Source organism: Sceloporus occidentalis, unplaced genomic scaffold, assembly GCF_023333645.1.
Source record: "Sceloporus occidentalis isolate IW3139 unplaced genomic scaffold, rSceOcc1.0.p SCAF_3, whole genome shotgun sequence".
Classification (NCBI taxonomy): Eukaryota; Metazoa; Chordata; class Lepidosauria; order Squamata; family Phrynosomatidae; genus Sceloporus; species Sceloporus occidentalis.
In genome coordinates, this window is record NW_028316983.1 from 129,358,158 (window position 1) to 129,381,158 (window position 23,001).

Below are 23,001 nucleotides of genomic sequence, written 5' to 3' on the forward strand. Positions count from 1 at the left end.
ATATTACTATTTAGTTTTGTGTTTTTCGCTATTTTCCTATTTCCTCATCTTATTTTCCATATTATCCGCACATATTCTTAACTACTAATAATTCCCTTCTTTTTTCCAATTCTTTCTTACTTTTCTTAATTATCTTTTAAATTATATTTTGTATGTTAGGCCATTTTTCCCTTATGAAATCATAAAGTTTCTCCCAATTTTTTGTATCCATATTTTCCTCTTCCTCTCATTTTGGACTTTCTTTTGTGTTATCATGTGCAAATTTTGATTGATTCTTGTCAACCCAGAATTCTTTTTCTTACAGTTTTTTGACAACTGAAAAACTTGTATTTCAACCATTTCCCAAACACTTTAGAATATTCTTTTCATCCCTATTGGTGATTAACCAAGGTGCTTATTTGAGTTCCAGCTCTTCTCTTAGGCCCGTTACAGATCGCCCAAAAGGGGCGGTCTTGGGCCGCTGCCAGTTGCAGCGCGGAGGAGCCGCAGCAGCCAAACCACGCGACTCCTCCGCGCTGCAAAAAAGGAGTGCAGAAATCGCACTCCTTCCGGCAACTCGGAAGAGCCGCCGCAAGTGCCAAAGTGCGCACTCGCGACGGCTCTTCCGGGTTTAGACATCCGGACGCTGTGCGTCCGTTACATCAAGATGGCGGCGCCCATCTGTATAGGCCGCCGCCATCTTGCCGTACGGAATACACGCGAGGGGCAAGGTGCGTCCGGAAGCGCCACCCCTCGCGCGTATTCCTGGCGCAACGACGGCGCCGCTTAGGCCTGTCTGTAAGGCGCCATAGATACAGATAGAAGTCATATTGACTCCTGCGCATATTTGAAAATCTGAATAGCTAAATTATACACGACTGCAGGGAGAACTGCATTCAAATTGGGAAAGTTGTGTAAATTAGGTATGTTGTGCAAATAAGGACACTAATTAGGAAAAATGCATTAAAAATTTGTGCGAATTTCAGTAACTGAAAAAAAAACCCTGCAAAGTCTCACAAGCTAATATGAAACAAGGAGGTAAAAAATGAAAGTAGAAATATCAGAAAAAGGGGGGGGGAAGGGCTAAGAGATATTCACGTCCTTAGTTCCAAGTCACATCGACACCCTCCATGGAAACTGTTTTTTCTTCTCTTCCTCCTAACAATTTCCATGCATAGAGGGAGATTCCCTTATATAAAACATATATATTTCCCATGTATATTAAAAGCCTGAATAGAGCTAAAACAAGTTCATAATCCCAGGAACAGGATGTGTTGGTCTATTTGTCCTACACTGAAGAAAAAGTGGGATATAAATATGATGGTGGTGTTGATGGTGGTGGTTAGCCACTTAAAAACCTCTGCTCTCTTTCACTAGCCTCATTGACAAGATGATAAAATGGTAGCTAACAAATATTAAATGTGAGTGATGGTTAAAGAAAAATCATGTCCAATGATACCAATCTCTCACCTGTTCTCTTGATTTACTGTCTTCCAAATGTACAGGTTGGTCTTGAGAACCTGAAGAAGTGTTATGGTTCACAAGGATGTTTGGATCCGCCACAGAAAAAACAGGAATGAGAGGTCGAAGAAATCTGAACTCGCTGCTTAAAGATCCGCCAGTTAAGCAAACATCATATTGATAATTCCTGGAAAGTGAACCACTCTGAGAATCGGTACAGTTCTCTGGGATGTCAGGCCTGGAAGGAGGAAAGTGAGGAGGGGCAGCAATGAAAGTGCCTCCAGGGTCTTTCTTGCAGGATTTGATAACAACAAAGGAAATAATGCAAAGCAGAAACACAGAAGAGACAGAGGCCAGGCAAATCACCAAATACATAGTCAAGGTTCCCTCGTCTTCATGCTCCTGTGAACGCACATCCACCACCTTCAGATAAGGATCAGAAAAGCCATCCACTGGAAGTATATTGAGAGTTGCAGTGCTGGTCTGAGGAGGGACACCATTGTCTCTGACCACAATAACAAGCCTCTGTTTGCTTGTGTCTCGCTCAGTTAATGGCCTCTTTGTTTTCACTTCTCCATTCTGGGTTCCTATGCTGAAAAGGCCAGGGTCTGTGGCCTTCAGCAGTTCATAGGAAAGCCAAGAGTTCTGGCCAGAATCTCGATCCACAGCCACCACTTTGGTGACCAGATATCCAGCCTCTGCCATCTTGGGGAGCAGCTCATTGCAGGGTAATGTGCTGTTTTGAAGGGGATAGAGAAAGAAGGGAGCGTTGTCATTTTCATCTATGACAAGGACATGAATAACTGCATCTGAGCTCAAGGGAAGAGTACCATGATCTGTTACCCTCACTGTGACTTTGAAATCTTTTATCTGCTCATAGTCCAGAGATCTGAGGGCATAGATGTTCCCAGTTTCAGAGTTGATGGAGATGTAAGAGGCTACAGGACCAACATCAACTTTCCCAGGCAAAAGGGAATAGGTCAGTTTGGCATTCTGCTCCACATCCATATCAAGAGCACGGACTGAGCCAATTAGCAATCCTGGAATATTATTTTCTTGTACCTGCATCTCAAATAAAGACTTTTCAAATACAGGTATGTTATCATTGACATCTGAGATCTGCACCTTAATCATTCTTGCTGAAGTCAGTCTAGGGGAGCCCAGGTCCGTGGCTATAATGGTGACATTATATTCAGAAATCTGCTCTCTATCAAGGGGATTTTGTATCACAAGCTTGTAAAGATTGTTCACACTCGGTTTTAACGTAAAGGGCAGGTTCATAGCGACAGAGCAGACAGTTTTACCATTGTCTCCAGAGTCTTCGTCTGTGACGCTGAAAAGGGCAACAAGTGTCTCCAAGTGAGAATCCTCTGGCAAGGGGCTGTTGGTGGAGATGACTGAGACTTTTGGAGCATTATCATTCACATCCTCAATCTCTACCAGAATACTGCAGTACCCAGAGAGACCCCCTCCATCAATTGCTTTGATTTTTATGTCATAATTGGTTTCTTTTTCATAATCAATTTCTCCCAGAACTGTGATTTCCCCAGTCCTTTCATTCAAATGAAACAGTGTGTATATTTTTTCAGGCATTCGATGAAAGGAGTAGGTGATGTCTGCATTTGATCCAAAATCCAAATCTTTGGCTTCCACTTTGGAGACCAGAGTATTCTGAGGACAATTTTCCTTTAACTTAACTTTGTATTCAGATTGAGCAAACTGAGGGGAATTATCATTGATGTCTAAGACAGTGATATTTATATGAACTGTTCCTGTTCTCTGTGGTACACCTCCATCCACAGCTATCAGTGTCAGCCCAAACTGAGGCTCCTTCTCCCTGTCTAGGGCTTTCATTAGAATGAGATGTACATCATTCTTGCTTTCTATACCCAAATGAAAATACTCATTGGGACTCAGGGTGTAGTTCTGGATGCTGTTTTCTCCAAGGTCTTCATCTTGGGCAGATTCCAAAGGGCATCTTGTGTTGATGGGAACATTCTCAGGAATTTCCAGATGAAAATCATTTGTAGAGAATTTGGGAGCATTGTCATTTACATCCTCTACCTTCATTTCAATACTATAGATTTCGAGAGGGTCTTGAAGCACAATTTGAGAGAGAAGTAAGCAAGGCTCAGTCTGTCCACACAAAACCTCTCTGTCTATTTTCTCATTTATGAGGAGATTCCCAGAGTGGACATCAAGGTGGAAAAAATCCTTAGAGCTTTTGGAAACAAGCTGGGCTCTGCGAGCAGAGAGCTCCCCTATTCCCAGTTTCAGATCCTTCACCACATTTGCCACCAAGGACCCACTCTTCTTCTCTTCAGGCACAGAATAATGAATGGAAACACACAAAACCTCAGTCACAGACAGCAAAAGGAAAATATACAGACCTGCTTTGTTCCTGAAGCAGTCTTCCATGTTTCAGAACTCAGTCCTCAGTTTCTGGCCCAGTTATAAAGCTTGTGACAGCTAAGTAAAGGTGATGAAGAAATAAATTTTGTTTTGCAGTTCTTATTGCCTTCACAGACCAAATCTCGACATCTTGTTTCAGCTCTGCTGAGAATGCCCTGTGGATTTCTTCACACAGAAAATTCTTATTTTTCCATTTATGTCTTTTCCTGTATTGCCACCATGTGGCTGAATGTGGCTACAACCACCCTGACTGCATGTTTGTCCTGCAATAGCACCTCAGAGTGTATTACACTTACTCTGAAAGCCATTATTGCAAACTGATTGGTTTGGGTAATGGAAATTGTCTGGAAAATTGTGGAAATCTTACTCCATTTAATGATCTCGGAGTTTCAGGCAAATTCAGCCCAACAATCCAGGCCTTGCTTCCAATCATTAGATGCTGCTTGAAGCTGCTGAGCTTGATAGCCCAGAAAGGAAAGCAAATACTTTTAAAATATATTATAAAATTAAATACTGTTGACACACAATTATGACAGGTAAGTGCAAGACAGTAAAAAGAAGGTAGTATTGTACAAAGATCAAAAGCAATTTTTCCATTTTTAATTTTATTTTTATTTTACTGGTTTTGGGAGAGAGGGCTATGTAGTATTATTTCTCTACAGTGAAAAATAATAAAAGAACTTCATGAACTTGTCTCTGTTTCCTCTTGATGTTCTCAACTTGTAAGTCAGTTTTTTTTAGATAATACTGTACACTAAACTTGTACACCTTCTAAAAGTAGTGAAGGATATAGGGTATTTCTAGATTTGCTGCAGCCAACTGTGGCCCAAGACACATGGACCAAAAGCTTCAGGCTGATCTGGGGGCATGGTGGATAGATGACACATGCTCCCAAATTGAGCTGAAGTTGTGCCATGGCCGACGGCAAAAGGAGAGCAAAAAACGCACTCCTTGTGGGCAGCCCATTCAAGACTGGCCTCAGGACCATGGTGTCTGGTTGCCACAGTCCTATGCTGAACAGGGAGCAACCAGGCTGGAGCAGTCACTTTAACAGCAATTCGGTGTGATAAACTTCCTGAATTTGTGGATTCTGTTTAAATTCGAATTTAATTTAACTCTTGTTTAAATCCTGTTTTCCTGCAGGATCTCACTAGTGTGATAAAGCTCATAGAGACAACAAGGGCCATTCAGTCCAACCCCCTGCCATGCAGGAATTCACAATCTAAGCACCCGCAACAGATGGCCATATGAGGGTCTGTCCTCTGGAAAAACAAGTAATATGGGAAAGATGGACTGGGGATGAAGCCCATTATATTTAACCACAACAGACTTTGTTTCATGGCATTCTATTTATTAACTGGCCTCATGGTTTTCACATCTCTCTTTTGGGCACCACAGTGAACAGTGGTTTTGCGGCCTTCAACAGTTGATACAAAAGCCAAGAGTTTTGGACACCATAGCCCACCAACAAGGTGACTAAGTAGCCAGCCCTTGTTCCCCTGGGAACAAGATCATTTGATGGGGAGATGCTGTTCTGAACAGAGTAAAGAACGAAAGGAACAGACTCATTTTCCTCCAAAAAAACACACACCTGGATGCAGACAAGAACCTCTGAGCTCACCAGTGGGGAACTTTTATCCATATCACTAATGGTCACATGGAAATAAGGACATAAAATCCATGTTGAATTAGACTATAGGATTATCTAGGCCAACTACTGTTTAAACAGTAGTCAATGAATTGACCATGGAAAGCCCAATAGCAGAATGCAAATCCAACTACACCCTGTCTCTCACACTCCCTGACAGAAGCATGCTGCCTCTGATGCCAGAGTTGACATATAAGCCATCCTGACTAGCAGCATTTGATGGCCTCTTCCTTCATGATTTCATCCAATCCTCCTTTAGAGTTATCCAAGTTGTCAACTGTGACCAAGGCAGTCTTCCTGCCAATATTCCAAGGCTATCCTTTGATCTCAGAAACATCTCTTCACTCCTTGGTCTTGACACTTGCCCCTTTTCTATCCTTATTACACTTCCTTTTAAATGAATTAGAGTTGCGGTCCCCAGTGTCCTTCTCTTATATGTGTTTTGTGTTTGGTAGAGTGTTATCTGTGTTGTTATTCTTGTAAATCCATTCAGCCAGTACTCCTTTTTGAAACAAGTGAACTTATTTACAAGCATGTGTTAAGACTGTATCTTTGTCCAGGTTGTTTCACAGATTCTATGGAATCTAAACTATGGAAACAAGTACTTCCTTTGATCTGTCCTCATCTCCCATTGAACTTCAATGGAGAATCCCAAGATCTAGCATTATGATGAGAAGTTTTTATGCCTATCTGCTTTATATATCTCTATCATCTCTCCCTTTATTTGCCTTTCCCCCGTTAGCTGAACAGCCCAAAATGTTATAACCTATCCTCATAAGGCAAGCTGCTCTACTCCCTTGATCATTTTGATTGCCTTTTCCTTCATTGTTTTTATCTCTAGAGTATCCATTTTCAGGTTTGTTGGAAAGAACTGTGAAATCCAGATGTGTTTGCTCTATGGATTTGTATAAAGTCAGTAAGTACAACACTAGCAGATTTGTTTTCATTTCCGTTTCTAATTACGTCAACATGGAATTTGCTATTTTTACAGCAGCTGAACATTGGGTTCACATTTTGAGTTAGCTCTCTGCCACAACTCCAAGATCCCTTTTCTTGGTCAGTCACGGCCAATTCAAATCCCATTGTTGTATGGATAAAGTGTAAATAATTTACACTACCTTACACTGAATCTAATTTGCCACTTTACTGTCCAGTCTCCCAGCTTGGTGAGACTCTTTCAGACCTCTTCATAAACTATGTCCTCACCATGGTGAATAATTTAACATCTTTAGAAAACCTGGCCACCTTATTACTGAACTTTGGTCAACTATGATTAAATTAAAAAGCCTCAGTTGCAATATAGATCCCTTAGAGACTTCACTGAAAAAGTGGCCATTTAGTCCTGCTCTCTGGTTCCTGTTCAGTCAGTTTTTAGTCTGTAAAACTACTTTTTACCCTAAGGAGTTGACTCAGGAGAGTACTGAGATCATCATGGCTGTTGAGAGACCATCCCAGAGATCCCCAGCCTTGAGTTGAAGCATGAGTTTGGAATGGGAGAAGAAGTTCTCATGGCAGTGCCAAGATGGTTCAGAGTGTGGAGGGAGGGACAGAGAGAGATTTCAGGGCTGGATGAATGCAGCAGTGGAAGGCAAGTGACTAATTTGCCGAATCAACTATCGGAGCTAACAGATTTTCATCCACCTTTTCCCCTCATCCCCTGACTCCCTTCACCTTCACAAAGAAACCCATTACCCAGATACAACAAGGCCAGTGTGGGTACAGCATGGCAATAGTGACCAACAGGAAGCACAAGTTCCTGCCTAGCCTAGAGGCGATACTAGAGTAGCCCAATATAAAACTGCATGTTACATAGAAGATACATAGTTTAGTTTTCCAAGTTCTTTAAAAATTCTTGGGTGGACACCATAAAAACCAGGTGATCTATTTGCTTGGAATTTGTCAATGAAGTCCTAATTTTTCTCTCTTGTCACTACTATTGGCCTCAATCCCTCTTTCCCTCCTAGAAGCATTAGTTTAGGTATGGGTATCTCCCCCATATCTAACTCTGGAGAGACAGATGAAAAGAATTCATTCGTCTCTGCAATTTTCTTACTTTACTTCAAAGGTTCTTTAATTTTATTGTTATCCAATTCTCCAAATATTTCTTTTATCTAATAATGTATTTAAAATATTTTTATCACTGTTTACATCACTACCTTTCCCTTTGTACATGTTTATACTCTTTTGAGCTCACATCAGGTGGGCAAGAAATTCAGTTTATGCATATTTATCTGTAACAGCTTCCTTTATACAGCTTATTAAACATGCTGGTGACCTTCTTCCCTTGCTGATATTTGATATACATCCTAGCTAAGTCTTTATTTGTGTGATTTTGAATAGGTCCCAAGCATCATAAAGAGATTTGACCCTTTTGACAGTACTGAACAGTAACACAAATAGAAGGGGGGGACTGTAATAAACAGCCACCAATTGATCATATTTTATAATGTATACTTTCTAATTTTATCAGTAAAGTCTGTACTCTGACTCATTTATTAGCTGTTGGGGTTCATGTTGTTGATAAAAAATTATCTAGTGTACTATGTCTGGGAAATGTGAGGTGTTGCGATGTGAAAAGTCCCAGTTGTATATACAACTCTTTCTTGTAGAATGGAACTTCAATTGTTCCCCAAAATGATGGTTAAGTTTATACTTTCTGGACAGCTAAAACATCCTAAAGATGTCCTTTTAAAAATGTAGTTATACATAATATCGGAAGACTGTAACCTCAGTAACACTCAAAGGAAAGCTTGGAATTATGAGACAGGATTCTCAGCAGCAACCACTGGTTCATGCTTATAACATTCAAGCTTTATTTTCAAAGGCTCCACCTCTGTGATTGAATTGAAAGGCCAATGTGTCAGTAAGAACCTTCATGAACTGATCTTCAGAAGCTTCACGCACAGATCTCCTTAGGCATGTGCACATGCACACTGGGGAAAAGCTAGAGTGAGATGCATTCTGAGTGTCTAACTTGAACCATTATTCTATTCTGCTATCATGGACTGGGCGACAGTCCAGCATTCTCAACTCTGGTTCAGGAGTTCCACTATTCTTCAGGACTGGTAGCCAAACTTGGTTTACTTTCAGTGCTTCATCTTTCCTGTTGAAGTTGTCCTGGGTTTAATGGATTTCAATGGTCTCCCTGCACATTCTGACCTGATAGTTGTTGGCACGGTCCAGAATTTCAGCGTTTTCAAATAGCATTCTATGCTGAGGTTGGTTTATAGTGTGTTCTGCTACTGCCTATTTTTCGAAAATGGATTGATAATTAAATAGACACACATCCTCGACAGATATCCTCCCACCCCGAGGCCTTCCCTTCCAACAACAAGCCAACACACAGATTAACGTGTAAAGCACTTTCTCCCAACCAAGGGTTACACAAATACACACACACACACACACACACACACACCACACACACTTCTATGCCACCACCTCTGAAGATGGCAACCACAGATGCAGGCGAAACATCATGAATAAATTCTTCCAGAACATATCCACATAGACCAGAAAACCCACAGGAAACTATGGACACCAGCAGTTAAAGCTTTTGACTTCACAGTTTCTAAATAAACTGTACTTTTAATATAGCAGACATGGTAATTTCAGATATGGTAATACCAAGTTATACATTATGTATGTTAAAGTATGTTCCTAAAATAACAAAGTTATTTTCAGGTTACTAATATTACCTTTCTTTCTTTTCTTTCTTTTCATTTTTTCTGAAAATCTATCTACCCCCCCCCCCCCCCCAGCAAAAGTCCCTGGTTTTTTTCCCCCTTAACAAGAATATTTCATAAATAAATTCACTAATTAAGAACAATACATGAAAATGTTAAATGAATTTCAGTATGGAAAGAAAATATGAAGTTTCACAAACCAGTATCAAACAAGGATGAAAAGAAAAAATGACATTCCGAAAAAGGCACATGCAATGGAGGGGGGGGGGGGGAGGCTGACACATATTCACAACCTTAGTTCCAACTCAAGTAGGAACCTTCACGGAGAGTGAAAATTCTCTTCAGATCCATCACTTGCCACACACTGAGGGCAATGGAAGTGATAATGGAGGGGTCGATACTAGTGCCCTTCCCCTCTCCATATATACCCTATATACCACAGCCCTCATCAGAGTGAAAGGATGGAAACACATGCTGTCATGTGAAAGTGTTGGGGCTATGAGGATAGATGAACCCTACGAATATTAATTCACTATTTTTTTTCAGAAACAGAAATCAAATGCAATACAAATAAACGCTCTTGGAAAACACAGCACAAAATATATTAAAGCTTGAAAACACTGAAAAAATATTGTCATTACTTAAAAATCATTTTGTTAACATCCTCCTTAGAATATCAAAATTAAGAATTAATTTGCCACTTTAATCATTGGTTACACATTAATAAAATGGTCAAATCCCCAAGATTATCACCAAGTGTAACAAGTAATGTCATTTGATACTTAGATCAGTATCAGTGCCACTGAAATAAGAAATAAATGCCTTTGAAAGCTGATAATTAATGAATTCAGAATCATGGATTAATTTTAATGTCATACATTCCAAGGCATAACATTATCTACATTTCAAACCATATATACACATATGTTTTGAGAACTTCAGTCAGATGTTTTCTTTAAGCATTTGTATATGCAGGTGTGCAGTTTATGTGTTTACTCAACTGGTACAGATATAGAAATTGTTATTTACTATATGCAACAAAGTGTGTGGCAAATGTGATGCAATGCATGAAGTTTTATGTTAGGAAAAGATTTTGAGGCAGCAAAACAAAGTGAAAGGAGTTGAAATACAAGAGAGGCTAAAGAAAGATTCCTAGACTCATGAAAAAGCTAGGAAGAAAATGTGTAAGTGTCAGCTCATGAAGAAAGAGGAAAAACAATTTTTTAAAAAATGGATGAGCAATGAAGGGAATTGAAATCCGTCCTCGGAGGTGTCCCTTTACAGAGAGAGCCAACTAGAATCAAAGAATCATAGAGTTGGGAAAGACCACTAGGACCATCCAATTCCAATCCAACCCCCTGCCATGCAGGAACTCTCAGTCAAAGCATACCCAACAGATGGCCATCCAGCCTCTGTTTAAATTAAACAGAAGAAGAACAAGAAACACTGAGAGAGAGAATTGGACGGCAATTAAATAACTACAACAGTTTCTCTAGTCTATATATCGATATATATAATAGACAAATAATAAACACTGCATATACTCAACTACAAGTCAACCTTGTGTGAAAGCCGAGGGCAGGTTTGGGGGTCAAAATTATGGATTCTGGTATGACCCATGGATAACTCAAAGGTAAAACTTAGGAGCATATAACAGTGGATGTAAAAGGCGAAATGAAGCAAAATAATGCCAAAGAACTTACACCATTCTGCAATCATGATTGTGCTCACCATAAAGACTGAAGGAATGAGGAGGGAACTATGGTAAATGGGGTGAGGAATCCTGGCACCGGAGGGGCTAAGTAAACACACACATGTCAAAAAGCATGAAGAGGCAGAGGAAATAAAATGGTGACTACATTAGCAGTGATTATAGCCCTGAACTTTAATGCGGTAACTCTGTCTGATTTTCACCCAGGAAAGCTGACAAACATATACAAATGTTTTCTACAGATCCTTTAAAGCCTGGTTCCCTATTGTGCTCCTTTGAGAGAAGAGCCAAAAAGAAAAAAGAAACAAAAAGTTGCCATTTCTCCTATTTTCCCATCCTGACTTTCAAAAAGGCCAGGAACTGTGGCAGAAAGAGTAGAAAGAGGTTGATGCTTCTTTTAGGTTTTCCTGGGGTGGACTAAGCTCTTGCCTTACAAAACTCTGAATAGAAAGGGAGTTAAAATACAGTACTGTCATTGACCCATGGATAAGTTGACCCTGTTTATTTTGGTTGATTTTTTGACAGTCTAGATTTCTACATGAGTATATACATTGATAACATAAAATGACTGAAGATCAAGGAAAATGGACTTTCATTAAAATGGGTACCTGGCATATTGAGCACTTTTTTTTAAAGTAATCCCATTCTCTCACCTGTTCCTTGGATGTACTGTCTTCCAAAACCCCAGGAATGTTTTGGGAACCAGAAGAGGCATCAGGGTTCACAGTCATGCTTGGGTCCACCACAGAAAAAACAGGAATGAGAGGCCGAAGAAATCTAAACTCACTGCTTAAAGATCCGCCAGTTAAGCAAACATCATACTGATAATTCCTGGAAAGTGATCCACTCTGAGAATCAGTACAGTTCTCTGGGATGTCAGGCCTGGTAGGGGGGAAATGAGGAGGGGCAGCAATCAAAGTGCCACCTGGGTCTTTCTTGCAGGATTTGATAACAACAAAGGAAATAATGCAAAGCAGAAACACAGAAGAGACAGACGCCAGGCAAATCACCAAATACATAGTCAAGGTGCCCTCATCTTCATGGTCCTGTTGACGGACATCTACCACCTTCAGATAAGGATCAGAAAAACCATCCACTGGAAGTATATTGAGTGTTGCAGTGCTGGTCTGAGGAGGGACACCATTGTCTTTGACAGCAATAATAAGCCTCTGTTTGCTTGAGTCTCGCTCAGTCAATGGTCTCCTGGTTTTCACCTCTCCATTCTGGGCTCCTATGCTGAAAAGACCTGGGTCTGTGGCCTTCAGAAGTTCATAAGAAAGCCAAGAGTTCTGACCAGAATCTCGATCCACAGCCACCACTTTGGTGACCAAATACCCAGCCTCCGCCAACTTGGGAAGCAGTTCATTACAGGGAGAAGTGCTGTTCTGAAGGGGATAGAGGAAGAAGGGAGCATTGTCATTTTCATCTATGACCACAACTCGAACAACAACATCAGAGCTCAGAGGAGGAATGCCACCATCTGTAGCTCTCACCATGACTTTGAAATCTTTTATTTGTTCATAGTCCAGAGATCTGAGTGCGTATATGTTTCCACTTTCAGAGTTGATGGAGATGTAAGAGACTGCAGGGCCAATATCAACCTTTCCAGGCAAAAGGGAATAGGTCAGTTTGGCATTCTGTTCCACATCCAGATCAGCAGCATGAACTGAGCCAATTAGCAGTCCTGGAATATTATTTTCTTGTATATGCATTTGAAATGCAGATTTCTCAAATACTGGGGGGCTGTCATTGACATCAGAGACCTGTACATGAATAATTTGTGTTGAGGTGAGCCTAGGAGAACCTCGGTCTGTGGCTGTGATGGTGATATTATAGTCAGCAATCTTCTCTCTGTCCAGAGGACTTTGGATCACAATCTGGTAGTAACTATTCACAGTGGCTTTTAATACAAAGGGAAGGTTTACCTCAATAGAGCAGACAATTTTGCCATTTTCTCCAGAGTCTTGATCTTTGACACTGAAGAGCGTAACAAGTGTTTCCAGGGGGGAATCCTCTGGCAAAGGACTGTTAAGAGATATGACTGAGATTTCAGGGGCATTGTCATTCATGTCCTCAATCTCTACCAGAACATTGCAGTGACCAGATAGTCCCCCTCCATCAGTTGCTTTGATGCTTATGTCATAACTGGTTTTGATTTCATAATCAATTTCTCCTAAAATAGTGATTTCTCCATTCATTTCATTCAAATGAAACAAATTAGATATTGTTTCAGGCACTCGATCAAAGGAATAGGTTATCTGGGCGTTAGATCCTAAATCCAAATCTCTGGCTTCCACTTTGGAGACTAGAGTATGCTGAAGTCTATTCTCCTTTAATCTCACTTTGTATTCAGCCTGTGTGAACTGAGGAGAATTATCATTGATATCTAAGATATTAATATTTATTTGGACTGTTCCTGTTCTCTGCGGTACCCCTCCATCCACAGCCATAAGCATCAATCCAAAGTGTTGCTCCCTTTCCCTATCTAGGGGTTTCTCCAGAATGAGATCCACATACTTGCTTCCATCCTTTTTGCTTTCCACACCCAAATGAAAATGCTCATTGGGAGTGAGGGTGTAGTTTTGGATGTTGTTTTCTCCCATGTCTTTATCCTGGGCAGATTCCAAGGGGAATCTTGTCTTTCGAAGCACATTCTCAGGGATTTCCAACTGAAACTCTTTTTTAGAGAATCTAGGAGCATTGTCATTTACATCCTCTATCTTCACTTCAATACTGTAGATTTTCAGGGGGTTCTGTAACACAATTTCAGCCTGTATTAAGCAAGGTTCAGTCTGTCCACACAAAATTTCACGATCTATTTGGTCACTTATGAGCAGATTTCCAGATTGAACATCAAGGTGGAAATACTGCTTAGAGCTCTTGGAAATAAGCTGGGCTCTGCGAGCAGTGAGCTCCCCAATTCCCAGTTTCAAATCTTTCAGCACATTAGCTACCAGGGACCCACTTTTCTTTTCTTCAGGCACAGAATAATGAACTGAGCCACACAATACTTCAGTCACAGAGAGAAAAAGTAAAAGGTACAGACCTTGCTTTCTCCAAATGCAACCTTCCATGTCTGAGAAATGTCTGAGAACTCCCTTCTCTCTCTTCAGTTTCTTGCCCAAATATAAAATGTCTTCTCTTTATGCAGTGATTATTGTTAAAGGTGGAGGGAGATTATTTTTTTATTATTCTGAAGAGCTTATTGCTTTGCTTCCAGTGAATTTTATCTCTCCGTCACAAACAGAATCTGGATGTCTTTCTATTTGACACACTTCCATTCAGAGATTCTTGAGAGCTACATCACAAACCAAATTTCCCAATAATATGTTTGTATGTATTGCCACCATGCGGCTGCATGAGGAAAGAACCTCTAAGCTTCTATATTTCCAATTGCATGGTATTTCAGAGCATAATAAACTTAACAAGAAAAAAATCAGATTTACTATTTATCCTTTCAGAAGATATTATGTTTGGTTACTGTAACTGCACAGCAAATGACAGGCATGTTTGTAAAATCCTGGCTTTGTCGGTCATTTTTAAGTTAGACATCTGCAGATCTATGATTTCCTCCAATTACTGCACATCATAAAAAGAGGTTTCATATCTCATTGATATGAGAGATTTAAATGTTAATCAGCCTCATTGAGGTGCTCTGGGAGAATCTCCCAAGTCACTGTGATGGTGATGTTTTCTTCTCTATCATCCCAACCTAAAAGCCAGTTAGAAAACAAGTCTTCCACTTCTTTCTTATCAGCACTGCCATTAACTTGTTTCTCACTTGGAACTTGAAAAAAAGAGTAGGTGAAGAACCAGGTGGCAGTGGTGAAGAGTAGGCCCAGGGTTCACCTGTTGTCAGCTCCCAGTTGCAGCATGGGCCTTTGCAGGTGTGGAGCCATATTGGGGCATGACACTAGCCCTGCAGGTGGACTTTCAAACTACACAGGATTCTCCCCAATCTTCCAGGTGACATATTAGATAGTTATGAAAGACTTTGACTGGTCTCACTCTAAGTACTTGCTTATACTAAAGTAGATTTAATTAAAATATATATATTGTATCCTAAATACATCTCAGTGTTTCCCTGAGCAAGAAGGTACTGTGCATTAACGATAAGAGAAGTAGATGTGCCTCATATTTTCCTTGGAGGATGTGCCTTATAATTTCCTTCTCCTTCTCCTCCTCCTTTCTCCACTTCTTCCTATTATTCATCATCATCTAATACCTCACTTTTTGCCACAAAAAAAAGGTTCTTCAGTCTCATTCATTCAATGTCTTCTTGCAACATTTTGGCATAGCACTTTCCAGTTAAATCACTTCTGTGGTGTGAGACTTTTTATGCCTTCTTTTATTATTTTTTCATGAAAAAAGGCTATAGAGCCATAAGGCTATCTGGCCACATTTTTATGCCTTCTTTAATTCTTGTTCAGTGGATAAGATTCATGACACAACTACAAGGCCATCTGGTCACATACATAACTTCATCTGTGTGGATTAACATTCAACCACTTTTGATTCTGACAGCCCAAGAATCACTGAACCTAGAAGTGAAGCAGCATCAACTAGAAGTCACTGGACCACTTTTCAAAAGTTTACAATTGCAGAAGGAAGAAAGTTTATTTCTTTAACTGTCTTCCTTCTGCAATAAAGTCAAAGGTACAGAAGCTAGTTTACAGTTAAATACTGAAAAACAAATATTTAACACAGATGATTTGCATAACTTTGAAACAGGCATGACAACATCAAAACAGTTAAAGAATTTTTATACTTTAGCTCATTCATTAATCAAAATTGAAATTATAATTTTAAAAAATCAGAAGGCAGCTATGGTTTAGAAAGGTAGCTATACAGGAACTACATAAGATCCTTAAGTGTAAAGATGTATAGTTAAATAACATAGTCAAAATAATCCATGGCATAGTATTTCCAATTTATATGTATGGTGTGAAAGCTGGACAGTGAAGAAAACTAACATTGGGAAGCTTACCGCACAGGTCCTCCTGGGTCCGTTCTGAGAACGGAATGGAAGGAGCAGGAACGAGTGCGGAATGAGTAGGGGACGGATTTTACCGCACACACCAGTCCCTCATTCGTTCCGTTCCCCCTCTCTTCCGTTCTCAATCTGTTCCAGAGGGGGCAATTTTTGAGAATTGTTCAGAACAGTTCTCAAAAAGCGTTCCCTCTGGAACGGAATGGGAACAGAAGAGAGGGGGAATGGAACGAGTGAGGGACTGGAGTGTGTGGTAAAATCTGTCCCCCACTCATTCCGTTTCCTGCTGGGCCGTACTGAGAACGTCCCAGAAGACCTGTGCGGTAAGCTTCTAAGATCAACTCATTTTAAATATGGTGCTAAAGAAGAGTTCTACAGATACCATAGAGCAAAGGAAGCCCGAACTCTCCCTTCCTAAACTGAGTCTATCTTGCTTTGGACATGTGCGACAAACATGATTCATTAGAAAAGATGATAACGGTCAGTAAAGTGACAGGCAGTGGGAAAAGAGGAAGACTACAATACAACTGTGGTTTTGCCATACAGTCATGTCAGACGTGTTTCTCAGTATTACCTTTATCATATAAGATACATGATTTTGTACTGCATAGTTGAAAGACAATTGTGCAATATTCTTTAAATATATGCTTCTGAACTTAATCATCATTGATATAGGTCATGGGAAGATGAAGGAGGTATCACAGTCCCCACCTCTGGATAAGGAAGGCAAGAAGTTGGGCATGATGAGCAGGAAATGTGTGGTGGGTTTTTTTAAAAAACAGCTGCCCTGTCGCTTAGAATGGCAAACTACTGGATCAGCATGGATGTCTCCCAGCAATTTCTCTGAGAAAAAGTGCCATTTTTTTTTCTCAGCCACTTACCAGAGGAGCATAAGAAAACTGCATATATTCTCCAAGGAGAAGCTCACTATGTTGGAGGTCTGCAAGTAATACTACTTGGGAGAATATTACAGAGGAAGGTTGAATCTTTTGTTAGTGGGAAGACTTGTATGGCTGCAGTCTTTTAGACTGACAGATGCTATGATTCTCAGTGGTAGTTGCAGCATCTCATCCTATGGAAGAGTTGGAAGAGACCACAAGGGCCATCTGGTCCAACCCCCTGCCATGCAGGAACTCAGACTCAAAGCACCCCTGACAGATGGCCATGCAGCCTTTGTTTAAAGATCTCCAAAGAAGGAGACTCCATCACTCTCCGTGGGAATGTGTTCCACTGTCAAACAGCTCTCACCATCAAGAGGATACTCCTAATGCTGAGGTGGAATCACTTTTCCTGGAGCTCGCATCCATTGTTTCGGGTCCTGGTCTCTGGAGCAGCAGAAAACAAGCTTGATCCCTCCTCAATACGACATACCTTCAAGTATTTAAATAGGGCTATCATATCACCTCTTAACCATCTCTTCTCCAGGCTAAACATACCCAGCTCCCTAAGTCTCTCCTCATAAGGCCTGGTTTCCAGACCCTTCACCATTTTGGCCGTCCTCTTCTGGACACATATAAGCATAAAAACTCTACTCACTGAAGCTGTGGTAGTTTCAAGTTCTACATGAATCCATATATGCAGTATAAGGAGTCAAGCATCATAGAAACAGATCTTCAGATAAGACTACCACAAGGGAAAGGGAAAGGGATAGTTTGAATCAACAATGTACCACTGACTTTTAGTTATTAATCAGGTGGGTGTACTATTTCTCAGCTGTTGATATAGACAGAGATTATAATACTGTTGGCATACACTGGTTGGGGGAAGTGATGGTTCTGTGATGATAGTGTAGTTCTACATGGATATAGAATTGGAATTTACTTACAGAAACAGGAACAAATGAAGGTGCAGAAAAACGTGCGTGTAATTGGTAACCCTTGTTCAATATATCTGCATTAAAAATAAAGTTTCTTTGCATATATCTGGGAAACCCAATTCCTACAGCTACATGAACCTTATACATGAACATGTATATCCCACTTTATGAATTTAGCACACAGCACTAAGTTGTGCATGCAACAGTTGTAATTACTGCACAACATTTTGAGCACTTCATTCGAGAAAACATTTGGGACTGGGAATCTAAGGAACATGAGATCAAAATAGATGAAGGCTGGATCTAATGAGCATCTCAGAAAGGCCCTGAAAAAATGGCAGATGGAGAAGAAGAGGTCCAGCAAAAAGAGAACGCATAAATTAAAAATGACAGATGAATGATGAAGGAAGTAAAAATTGAGGAAAAACCTCCTACAGGACTCAGAACTGAGGAATCATTTGTTACTGAAGAAAGCAGCTGAACTTGGGAAGAAAGAAGGACAACAAAAGGACAAGGAGAGAGATGGAGAGGGAAGAAGACAGAGGAAGGCAGTCCAAATAGATATATTTCTTCTTCATGGTCTCTGCGAATCACACAAATGGGTTATTCTGCGCCTGCACAGGAATGCTCAGAAACTTCTAGAATCTCTGGGCAAAAGTTAGTTTGCAACCTTTTGGAACTTTTGGGCGGTAGCTCCACCCACGCCATATATAGCCCCTAATTGTTCCGCTCTTCTCCAGTTCCTTCATTCCGCCGCACTTAGCAGCTCGAGGAACTTCGCTAGCTTGGTTTACCTTGCTATCGGCCTTTCTTGTTGAAATCTCTGGACTTCTGACCAATGGAATTGTTCTTGAACACTCTCACGGACTATCCTATGAACCTTGTTATCAATCTACTGCTTGACTACGGTATTTTTGACTACCCTCTACCATGGCCTCCTTCAAAAGATGTGCCAAATGCAGAGTTAAGATCCCAATTTCGGACAGAGATGATAAATGTGTCCTTTGCTTGGGAGAGACACATATCCCTAAGGATTGCCCTCACTGTAAGGCCATGACCACTCAGGCCTTGAAGAATCGAAACCAGAAGTTGAAAGTTTCCCTTTATGAAAAAGCCCTTCAACCTTCTTCAGCCTCTACCTCGGCTCCTTTCCTAGAGCCTGCCATGAGGCCATCCACTTCGGTGGTCCTCAAAGAAAAATCCCTAAGATCAGGGAAGGATCTAACTGGAGACACTGCAAAGTCCTCCAAGAGGATACATGGGGACAAACAAAAATCCTCCAAGTCCTCTCTCACTGAACCCTAGATGGGCTAGACTGCCTCCCCTGTGGCAAAATTCCGCCATAAGGGCCCTTCCAGCACTGTCTCGGCGCCCCCGCCAGACTTGAGGCCCACTGCCACTCTGACTCCAACTGCGGTTTTGGCCTCTGTTCCGATCCCCATGGAACCGAAAGTGCTTCTATCGAGCCATCTGTCTTTGAAGGACGACAATCTGCAGATTGGCAAGCTTGACCAGAGCTCCAAATCTCCCAGACTGATGAGGATGTGCTCAACCCCATAGAGCAAAGAAGCCATGGCTGTGCTCCGACCATCAGCGAGCTCCCTGTTGACAAGAAGAGGCTCATTACTGCCCTTCGCAATGAAGCTCACTTGGTTGGAGGACAGCAGATAATCTCAGCTAGAGACTCCACTGATTGTGCCTCCAAGATTTTGTTGGGATCCATTGCCCTCAGACGCTACGCTTGGCTTCGCTCCTCAGAGCTCACTTCACAGGCCAGATCAACCATAGAGGATATGCCCTTCGACAACTCTGGGTTATTCAGCCAAGAGACTGATGAAAAGTTTAATTTCCACTACAGAATGAAAACAGCACCAAAGAAGCATGGCAGGTCCTCATCCTCAACACGGTCACCACGTCAGACATATGGGTCCCAATGTCCTTGGTACCCTCCAAACAAACATCGTCCATACCAACAACAGGAGTGTCAATACCAGGCTCAGGACAGACCTCCTCAGCGTCATACTTCTCAGTCTCCTTCTGTCTCCTCCGATCGACGACAACCTTCTCAGCCTAGATACCAACAAGGCTATAAGAAGAAGGACACTTGAGGAAAAAAAAAGATATTGAAGTGTTCCTGCGCACTCCGTCACTATCTTCAATGATAAGTTAAGGCTATTCTTTGACACCTGGGCTTCTATAATTTTCGACTCTTGGGTCTTAGACATGGTTCATAGGGGTTATGCCCTTGAGTTCAAAGAGCTCCTGGCCACCAGAGCTGTTCTTTCCACTGTACACACGGACACCCTTCTCGACGAAGTGTGCACACTCTTGAAAAAGGCTCCATCAAACCCGTAGACTCATCTCAGACTCGATACTGCTTTTTTCCCAAATATTTCACCATCCCCAAAAGGGGCTCTGGTTTTAGACCAATTTTGGACTTATGTCAATTAAACACCTTTATTGCTTATCACCTTTTAGAATGGTAACCCTTGCCTCCATTTTGCCACTCTTACAGAAAGACTCCTGGTTCGTGACTCTGGATTTGAAAGATGCCTACTTTCATATTATGATCCGAGAAAACTGTCAGAATCCTCCTTCATTCAGTGATTCAGTGAGGATTCTGCCATGAGGATTGTATAAGTAGTGAGATAAGTAGGGATAGCTTCTAGACACATAATTGTATGCTTTGGAGATTATGCAATGGGATATTAGTTGACTATTCATATGCTTTAATAGACGGTCATGAATGGGTGGTATGCTGGGGTGGAGAAGGATTGGAGGGAGGTTGCAGAAGGGAAGTCCAGTGGGTTAAACTCTCACATATATATAGTTATATAGATACATAGGTAGATAGATATATAGATAGATAGACATGATGGATCTTATGTCAACAACACCTGTATCTAACACTCTCAGGGAAAGGCATTCTGGGAAAGAGTTGCTGCCACCATGGGCTATGCTCAGGATGATCATGTATCCGGAACTTTCAGCTGAGAGCAGCAATCAATTCGCGCCAATCAGGCAGTTTTATGACGGGGTGATGTTTAACAGATACCCTCTATTCTGGTATCCATAGATCTCTCAAGGCAGAAGAGACTATGAATCAAATGGCGCTTTCGTTAGGACTGCTTTGATGTAGAATCCCCTCCTCTGTGGCGAAGGGGGTTGAGTTGGGGGGGAACGATCTGGGTTGAACAGGAAAAAAGAGTTGGGGCTGGGGTTTTAAACTTGGGTTTCTCTTTGGAGTTCTTCAGATTCAGCAAAAACGTGATCCAGTGTATTTCTACCTTCTCTACAATAAATTTTTGTTTTACAATAGCTGTTGTGGATGATTGGTTCAGAATACTCAAGTCTCACAAAAACCATCACAGGTTCCTCACCTTCGCCATTGGGACCGAGAAGTTCCAATACAGAGTTCTGCCGTTCGGCTTCTCCACGGCTCCGAGAGTCTTCACAATGCATGGCACCGGTTGTCTCCTACTTCCACAAACAGGGAATCACAGTCTTTCCCTACTTGGACGACTGGATCTTCACGGCTCCATCCCGAGAGACATTGCTTCAGAACGTACACTTTGCTCTTTCCCTCTTGGTCTCCCTTGGTCTCAAGGTCAACCTGGACAAATCAAATCTGAACCCCTCCAAGCAGGTCAGATTCACTGGAACAATCCTCGATTCCAAGACTTCCATGGCACACCTGCAGATCTTCTAATCCATGCCATGAATGGCATCTCCATCCGGATGCGGTCGCCCTTCTTTTCCAACTGTGAGGACAGCCAAAGATCAACCTGTCTGCCTCACCTCTCAACACACACTGTCTAAGGTTTTGCTCCTGGACCCATGCTCCGGGTCCCTTGGGAGATGCTTTCCAGCTCAAGTGGACAGAGGGACTGATATATGTCTTCCCTCCCTTTCCTCTCATCATGAAGGTAGTGGCAAAGATGACATCAGACCACTTCAACACAATTCTGATCACCCTGTGGTGGCCGAGGCAGTCCTGGTTCGCCCCTCTGCTGCACCTCTCCCAGGGGTCTTACCTCTGGCTGGAGTTCCGTCCTGACCTTCTGTCCTTGCACAATGGTCTTGTTCTCCATCCCAACATGGAGAGCCTCCCATTGGTAGCATGGAGGATCTCGCTTTGACATCTTTACCAAGCAACATTAAACATGCTCTGTTGGCATCCCAGAAGCCTTCAACACAGAAGTCTTACCAGTACAAATGGGACAAGTTTCTTGCCTTTCTGCACGATAGGAACATCTCTCCATCCCAAGTGTCGGTCCCGACGATCTTGGAATTCCTGATATCCCTAGCAGACGCAAGACTCTGCTTGACTTCTATCAAATGCTACCTCTTGGCCATCTGCTCCCAGTACCATTTCGAGAGCAGGCCTTCTCTCTTTAAAGACCCCCTGCTAAAAAGGTTTCTCAGGGGATTCAACAATCTTCATCCTCCACCTACGGTACCGACACTGGCATGAAGTTTGGGCCTTGTGCTTTCCTGCTTGGCATCCAAGCCCTTTGAACCCATGGCCACCATAGACTTGAGATTGCTGACCTGGAAAACAGCTTTCCTTGTGGCCATCACCTCTTCTCGCTGGGCGAGTGAATAGTGTGCCTTGCGGGTGGACCAGCCTTATCTCCGTTTTCACAGAGACAAGGTAGTCCTCCGTACCGATATCACCTTCCTGCCTAAGGTGGTGTCAGCCTTTCACATGAACCAGGACATTGTGTTGCCGACCCTGGCCCCGAACCCAACCACCAACAAGCACCAGCTCCATGCTTTGGACGTTCGGAGGGCATTGGCCTTCTACCTGGACAGAGCCTCTGGTTCAAGGCGCTCTGAGCAGCTGTTTGTGTGCTACTCGAAAGCCAAAAAGGGACTACCTCTGACTGCGCAGAGGTTCTTGAAATAGGTGGCCAACACCATCCACCTCTGCTATGAACTGTCAGAGGTGAAACTCTTCCAGTTCGGGTTCAGGCCTATGCAACTCAGGCGGTAGCTGTATCCTCCGCCGTTTTGAATGGGATCTCTTTGGAGGATGTTTGCAGAGCTGCTGTCTGGTCCCAGCCATTGACTTTCATCAAGCATTACAGGCTGAACACCAGAGCCAGACAAGATGCAGCCTTTGGAAGGGCAGTGTTGCTTTCTGGTTTACATTGACTGTTTATGGTCTATTTGTATGTTTGACAAATGACAATGACAAGTGCACTTGGTATGCATATCTTTATTGTGGTTAATAAATTCACCTGTTTCAATTTGACAACCTGTGTCATGACACTCCTTCCTCCACTGACCGAAGCT

At 41.9% G+C, this 23,001-nt stretch overlaps 1 protein-coding gene across 5 annotated transcripts in view; it reads right to left on the reverse strand.

The window, feature by feature from the left end:
* LOC149316768 (protocadherin beta-16-like) overlaps window positions 1-23,001 on the reverse strand; it is a 139,513-nt gene that overhangs the window by 79,963 nt on the left and 36,549 nt on the right. Inside the window, exon 1 of one of the 5 annotated variants that reach the window (XM_089516224.1) lies at window positions 11,551-14,166. The exons of the other annotated variants lie outside the window; for them this stretch is intronic. Coding sequence (XP_089372350.1) covers window positions 11,551-13,971 — 2,421 coding nt within the window. The 5' untranslated portion in view covers window positions 13,972-14,166. Of the gene's footprint in view, window positions 1-11,550; window positions 14,167-23,001 lie in introns of those variants that run through there. 5 annotated transcript variants of the gene reach the window in all.